This window comes from Nerophis lumbriciformis, linkage group LG22, assembly GCF_033978685.3.
Source record: "Nerophis lumbriciformis linkage group LG22, RoL_Nlum_v2.1, whole genome shotgun sequence".
Classification (NCBI taxonomy): Eukaryota; Metazoa; Chordata; class Actinopteri; order Syngnathiformes; family Syngnathidae; genus Nerophis; species Nerophis lumbriciformis.
Genome location: NC_084569.2, coordinates 1,869,959 through 1,877,458, shown reverse-complemented (window position 1 = coordinate 1,877,458; position 7,500 = coordinate 1,869,959). Strand labels below are relative to the sequence as shown.

At 34.0% G+C, this 7,500-nt stretch overlaps 2 protein-coding genes across 4 annotated transcripts in view; one reads left to right on the top strand and one right to left on the bottom strand.

The window, feature by feature from the left end:
• The window catches only part of cdc42ep1b (CDC42 effector protein (Rho GTPase binding) 1b), a 19,100-nt gene extending 15,815 nt beyond the window's left edge, over positions 1–3,285 (top strand). For all 3 annotated transcript variants that reach the window (XM_061974474.2, XM_061974473.2, XM_061974475.2), the window contains exon 3: positions 1–3,285. This exon is cut by the window's left edge and continues 727 nt beyond it. The gene's annotated coding sequence lies outside the window, so the exon portion shown is untranslated.
• A 3,760-nt stretch (positions 3,286–7,045) lies between these two features.
• LOC133615695 (galectin-1-like) overlaps positions 7,046–7,500 on the bottom strand; it is a 12,793-nt gene continuing 12,338 nt past the window's right edge. Inside the window, exons 5-6 of the mRNA XM_061974471.1 lie at positions 7,416–7,500; positions 7,046–7,342 (exon numbers count right to left, since the gene is read on the bottom strand). The exon at positions 7,416–7,500 is cut by the window's right edge and continues 87 nt beyond it. Of these exons, the coding sequence (XP_061830455.1) occupies positions 7,193–7,342; positions 7,416–7,500 (235 nt within the window). The 3' untranslated portion in view covers positions 7,046–7,192. The remainder of the gene's footprint in view (positions 7,343–7,415) is intronic.

Here is a 7,500-nt window from a genome sequence, read left to right as displayed (position 1 = left end):
CTTCAACTGTTTGGAGGAAATAAATACAGCAGTGAAGTTGTCACCTTGTGTAAATGGTCAATAAAAACAGAACACAATGATTTGCAAATTATTTTTCAATTGAATAGACTGCAAAGACAAGATATTTAACGTTCACACTGACAAACTTTGTTATTTTTTGCAAATATTAGCTCATTTGGAATTTGATGCCTGCAACATGTTTCAAAAAAGCTGGCACAAGTGGCAAAAAAGAGTGAGAAAGTTGAGGAATGCTCATCAAAGACTTATTTGGAACATCCCACAGGTGAACAGGCTAATTGGGAACAGGTGGGTGCCATGATTGGGTATAAAAGTAGATTCCCTGAAATGCTCAGTCATTCACAAACAAGGACGGGGCGAGGGTCACCACTTTGTCAACAAATGCCTGAGCAAATTGTTTAAGAACAACATTTCTCAACAAAGAATTTAGGGATTTCACCATCTACGCTCCGTAATATCATCAAAGGGTTCAGAGAATCTGGAGAAATCACTGCACGTAAGCCATGATATTACGCACCTTGGATCCCTCAGGTGGTACTGCATCAAAAAGCCACATCGGTGTGTAAAGGATATCACCACATGGGCTCAGGAACACTTCAGAAACCCACTGTCAGTAACTACAGCTGGTCGCTACATCTGTAAGTGCAAGTTAAAACTGTACTACGCAAAGCCAAAGCCATTTATCAACAACACCCAGAAAGCCACAGGCTTCGCTGGGCCTGAGCTCATCTAAGATGGACTGATGCAAAGTGGAAAAGTGTTCTGTGGTCTGACGAGTCCACATTCCAAATTGTTTTTGGAAACTGTGGACGTCATGTCCTCCGGATCAAAGAGGAAAAGAACCATCCGGACTGTTCTAGGGTGAAAGTGTAAAAGGCAGCATGTGTGATGGTATGGGGGTGTATTAGTGGCCAAGACATGGGTAACTTACACATCTGTGAAGGCACCATTAATGCTGAAAGGTACATACAGCTTTTGGAGCAACATATGTTGCCATCCAAGCAACGTTACCATGGACGCCCCTGCTTATTTCAGCAAGACAATGCCAAGCCACGTGTTACAACAGCGTGGCTTCATAGTAAAAGAGTGCGGGTACTAGACTGGCCTGCCTGTAGTCCAGACCTGTTTCCCATTGAAAATGTGAAGGCTAAAATATGAGAAGGGAGACTGTTGAACAACTTAAGCTGTACATCAAGCGAGAATGGGAAAGAATTCCACTTCAAAAATGTGTCTCCTCAGTTCCCAAACCTTTACTGAGTGTTGTTAAAAGGAAAGGCCATGTAACACACTGGTAAAAATTAAAAATTAAATTTTAAGTTCATGATGATTTGCAAAGAAGAAGAAAGTTTGTCAGTGTGAACATGAAATATCTTGTCTTTGCAGTCTATTCAATTGAATATAAGTTGAAAAGGATTTGTTGTATTCTCTTTTTATTGACCATTTACACAACCTGACAACTTTACTGCTTTTGGCTTTTGGACATCCAAACATGAAATTGAAATATAAATGTTACAGAAAATGTAAAAGTTTGAGCAGGGATTATATTACTTTAGTACAAACTGTTCCCAAGTTTTGAGCATATAAAGAAGTGCATTTAAGAAAAACATTTTTTAATATAATATTTTATGACATTCTGTCAATAAAATTGCTGTGTGGAAAAAACTTTGAAGTTCATTTAAAATATGCAAACAATTTATTGTGATTAAAAATGAAATCTTCCTTTTCTAGCTGAAATATTTTGTATATTTAGCTAATTTGTATTATATTTAGCTCGTTTTTTTCACATTTGAGTAGAAATTAAATGGTAAATTTGTATTTATTTTGTATGTATTTATTTGAAAACACAAAAAAACAAAAACAATGTCAAGCAAAACATGTGTGGGAAAGCCCCAGCTCACAATTATTAAAACCTAAATGTCAAATCTAAATGTTAAATCTATATATTGAATGTCAAATCTAAATATAGAATGTTAAATCTACATTTAAATTACAAATGTTCAATCTACATTTTGAATAAAGTCAAATCTCAATGTTAAATCTACATTCAAATAAACAATGTTAACTCTACATTTTAAATAAATGTTGAATCTAAATTTAAATAAATGTTGAATCTAAATTTTAAATGTTAAATCTAAATTTTAAATGTTAAATCTAAATGTATATAAATGTTGAATCTAAATGTTAAATCTACATTCATATAAAACATTTAAAATCTAATCCAAACATGAAATGGGAAATATAAATGTTACAGAAAATGTAAAAAGTTTGGTACTTAAGTCCAAACTGTTACCAAGTTTTTGAGAGTATAAACAAGTGCATTCCAGATGTATTTTTCTTTTTATGACATTCAGTCTGTAAAATTACTGTGTGGAAAAACCTTTAAGTCAATTTCAAATATGCAAGCAATTTAAAAATGAAATCTCACTTTTCTAGCTAAAATATTTTGTGTACTTAGCTCATTTTTCTTCACATTTGAGTAGAAATTAAATGGTACATGTGTGTTTATTTTGTATGTATTTATTTGAAAAGGCAAAAAACAACAACAATGTAGGCAAAACAAGTGCGGGAAAAGATGAGAAGGCCCCAGGTCACAATTATTAAAACCTAAATGTCAAATCTAAATATTGAATGTAAAACCAAAAACATAATGTTAAATCTAAATTTAAATAATACATGTTAAATCTCAAATGCTAAATAATACATGATAAATCTACATTTTGAATAAGGTAAAATCTCAATGTTAAATCTAAATTTAAATAAATGTCAAATGTAAATTTGAAATGTTAAATCTAAATGTTAATTCTAAATGTATATAAATGTTGAATCTAAATGTTCAATCTGCATTCAAATAATAAATGTTCAATCTAAATTAAATCTAAATACTGAATGGTAAATCCAAATGTTCATTGTTAAATATAAATGTTAAATCTAAATATGGAATGTCAAATTTTAAATCCATTTCTTAAAGCTAAATGATTAAAAACTCATTTTAAAGCCCAATCCAAATGTTAAATTGAAATGTTAAATCTAAATGTTTGAGCAAAATGTATGGCACTTTGGTTTCCAAAATAAATGTGCTTGTTAAAAGGCTTTTCAAAATGTTGGTCTAAGACAGGGGTCGGCAGCCCAAAATGTTGAAAGAGCCATATTGGACCAAAAATACAAAAACAAATCTGTCTGGAGCTGCAAAAAAATGAAAAGCCATATTACATACAGATAGTGTGTCATGAGATATAAATTGAATTAAGAGGACTTAAAGGAAACTAAATGAGCTCAAATATAGCTACAAATGAGGCATAATGATGCAATATGTACATATAGCTAGCCTAAATAGCATGTTAGCATCGATTAGCTCGCAGTCATGCAGTGACCAAATATGTCTGATTAGCACTCCACACAAGTCAATAACATCAACAAAACTCACCTTTGTGGATTCATGCACAACCTTAAAAGTTTGGTGGACAAAATGAGACAGAAAAAGAAGTGGCATAAAACACGTCCTAGAAAGTCGGAGAAAGTTATACATGTAAACAAACTACGGTGAGTTCAAGGACCGCCAAAATTAGTAGGACAAAACGGCGCTCGCCAAATACTGGAATCAGTGAAGCATGTTTAATATAAACAGTGTGCTTTATAACAATTAGGGAGGTTTGTGTCATGTTTGTCCTCCTACAGAAACCATATCAAAACAAAAAATATATTTTTTCCCCCCCTCATCTTTTGCCATTTTTCATACATTTTTAAACAAGCTCCAGAGAGCCACTAGGGCGGCGCTAAAGAGCCGCATGCGGGTTGCCGACCCCTGGTCTAAGACATCCAGACAGTAAAATTGCTTTGTGTCCAAACTTTTCTTTTAAAGTGAAGTGATTTACTGCAATTGAAAATGAAATCAGACTTTTCTAGCTGATATATTTTCAGTGTTTTGCTCATTTCTCACATTTGACCTATTTTCTTCACAAAATGAATGTTGAATCTGAATGTTGAACGTAAATATTAAATGGTAAATCTAAACGTTAAATCTAAACACTCAATTTGAAATGAAAATCAAAATGTTAAATATATATGTTTGAGTACTTTAGGTCAAACAGTTAGCAAGTTTTGAGCAATGTAAAACTTTTCAATGTTGGATCATGACAGCAAAGTTGCTTTGTTTATTTTTAAATTCAATTTCAATGATGTCAGTAATGTCAAGTGTGATGAATGTGACTGAAAAGATGAATGTTTGACAGCACCAGTCAACATTTCCTTCTCTTGTCAACACTTAGTCCAAATATTGTGTAGACAAATGCTTCTGACACAGAAAAATCTAACTTTAACATGTTGGACTTTTGGCATTTTCAAAAATGTTGGCTGGTTAATAAACTTTCTTATGAACATTTTGCTAATATTGCTGGCTTATTTTCCTTTCAAACATGATTCTTTGGAGCTGCTCCACAAATCGTTGCATGCTTTTAAAATGATACTTGGTTAAAAGATTTGAGTGTGTCTACTCGAGGTGTGACTCGATGAACCATTCAATCCCATTCCCGAGAGTCTCAATCCATTCTTCATTCAAACTGATTCATGCAATGTAATATTAGGTATAATAATTATAATGAAACTTTTTAGGTTGGAGGTTGGAAAAGATTCTTCTGCTTGCATGGAGATGGACTAAAAACGTATTTTAAAACATTAATTCTTAAATAATAAACAGAGCAATTGAGAGGAGACACAAACACCACACACAACAAAGCAACAAAAATGAATATTATCAACAACAGTATCAATATTAGTTACAATTTGTGATTAAAAATCCCTCATTGACATTATCATTAGACATTTATAAAAAAGAACAATAGTGTCACAGTGGCTTACACTTGCATCACATCTCATAAGCTTGACAACACATTGTGTCCAATATTTTCACAAAGATCAAATAAGTCATATTTTTGCTTCATTTAATAGTTGAAACAAATGTACATTATTGCAATCAGTTGATAAAACATTGTCCTTTACAATTATAAAAGCTTTTTACTCTGCTTGCATGTCAGCAGACTGGAGTAGATCCTGCTCAAATCATATGTATTCAATCAATAGACAATCCTTTTCAATCGGGAAAATATCGACTTTGAATCCAGAGTCGTGTTGAATTGAAAAAAAAATCCATTTTGAATCGAATCTTGACCCCAAGAATGGATATTGAATCGAATCGTGGGACACCCAAAGATTCACAGCATTAATTGATTGGTATAATAATTATAATGAAACTTTTTCAAAACAGGTTAAAGGTTATAAAAGATCCTTGTGGTTGCATGAAGATGGACTAAAACGTCTTTTTTTTCAATGTCATTTTATACTTTTCAAATGTTCTTGTAATCCCACAATATTTTCAGTCTATTAAATGGAATTTTTACCGAAAATATTGTCTGACGACAAGAACATTTGAAAAGTTTATGAATAAGAAGACACAATGAATCTTTTTGAGCAACTAAAATCGTCTTTTTAAAAATGAATTCTTCTTTAATAAATTTTTTTTTTTTTTTCAATGGATTTTTGAAAATGATAAATGGATTCAGAATTCAGAACTTTCTATTCTCACCTGCATTTATTTCTTATTTCGTTTTTTGTTTGTTTTTAGTTTATTTTTTTTGGGGGGGGGGGGGGCTCCAATGTTTGTTGTGCGAATAAAAAAAATTAAAAAAAAATTTAAAAAAAGAAAAGAAAAGAATCGCAATTCAGATGTGAATCGATTTTTTTGTGCACTCAACTACTTTTTGATGACATTGAACAATACCTGCTAATGGCTACTCGCTGAAATGCTAACGTGACTACAAGACACTAAGGTTTTAAAATGATTGTTGGAATAATTGTTTGAAAGTTATCACAAAAGAAACGTTGTATTACATTATGTTCCTGATAAGAAGATGAATGCTGTCTTTCAAGGCCTAACAAGAGGAAGAAGGCTTGTGAAACTCCACTGTGATTTCAACACGGACAGATGGCAGGATCTGCTCAACTTCCAGAGGAACTCTCTTTGAAGTGTTAAACGAACTCTCTCTGAAGTATTTCACAAACTCTCTTCCAACTATTTGGTAACCGAGGTCAACGCTATTTACGACCCGCTGCCCTCTTGAAGTCGCTGTGGTCAGGAGACGGGAGGGGTTATCCATTGTCCTCCAACACCTGCCCCAGCTGGATCCAGGAAGAGCCCAAGCCCGAGAAATCCTCTTCTTGGTCTTCAAAGCGACCGAAAACAATGACTGTTTTACATACTTTCCATTCCTGCTGTGACATGTGTTGGTGCGTGAACATTGAACATCTGAATAAAAGAGGAGACGAAAACCTTCTTCGTCAGAGCGTGGTGCAGGACTGTACAGAGAGTGCAGTGGCCATGTCTCTCCTCAATATTGAGTCCAAATTGAATTCTGTCTCTGTTTGATTCCTTGCCTTTTGTCTTGTTTAATAGTTGTCCTCAGTGTTTGAACGTGACAATGATACTTGGTTAAAAGATTTCAGGGAGTGAATCTTTGGGAACCAAACGATCAGATTCAGATTGCCGGGGTGACAATTGACTCAGAATCAGCCCTTAATTCAAAGCGATTCTCACAATGAATTATTTGTTATAATAATTCTAATGAAAGTTTGTCAAAACAGGCTGAAGATTAGAAAAGATCCTTCTGGTTGCAAGGCCATGAATTGATTAAGTGGACCCCGACTTAAACAAGTGTAAAAACTTATTGGGGTGTTACCATTTAGTGGTCAATTGTACGGAATATGTACTGTACTGTGCAATCTACTAATAAAGGTTTCAATCAATCAAGGAGATGGACTAACAAAGTCTTTTTCAAAGTAGATTGTTATGAAAAAAATAAATAAACTTTTTTTTCATGTATTTTTGAAAATGATGAATTGAATAAGAATGGTGATTAAGATGTGGATCATTTTGTGTGCACCCAACTACTTTTTCAGCACATTCAACAATAACCTGGAGAAGATAACTGCATGTGATAGAACATTTTCCTTACTTTGGCTGTCAAGAAATGCGCTCTATCACTCTATTATTTATTAAGCATTTTTTATGGATTCCCCACAACATTTTCAACAATCCAGCATTTTTTTTAATTTCTTTAGCTTGGCAGCGTGGAGAAAAGCAATGTTGGTGTTGGTGAATGTTGAGGTTTACTAGTTTCTTATTCTACATGCACATCTTCAAGCAAGTCAATTTGAAGTCTCCTGTGATGCTCAGGTACTTGATGACTTCCAAGTCCACCCTGTTGGGAAAGTGGATGTGGTGTCCGTAGGGAAGTTCCACTTCAAACATCTGGCCAGTCATCTTCAACACCATCTGGGAAGGAAATATCCAATAGAAAGAAAAGGTATGGTGATGATGAAAAGGTATGGTGATGATGGTCGCCCACCTTGACCTGCATGCCTCTCTGCAGGGGGTGCTGTGATTCCCGCCTCTCTTCCCCCCAGAAGCCCGCAGTCTTGGAGTTGCACACC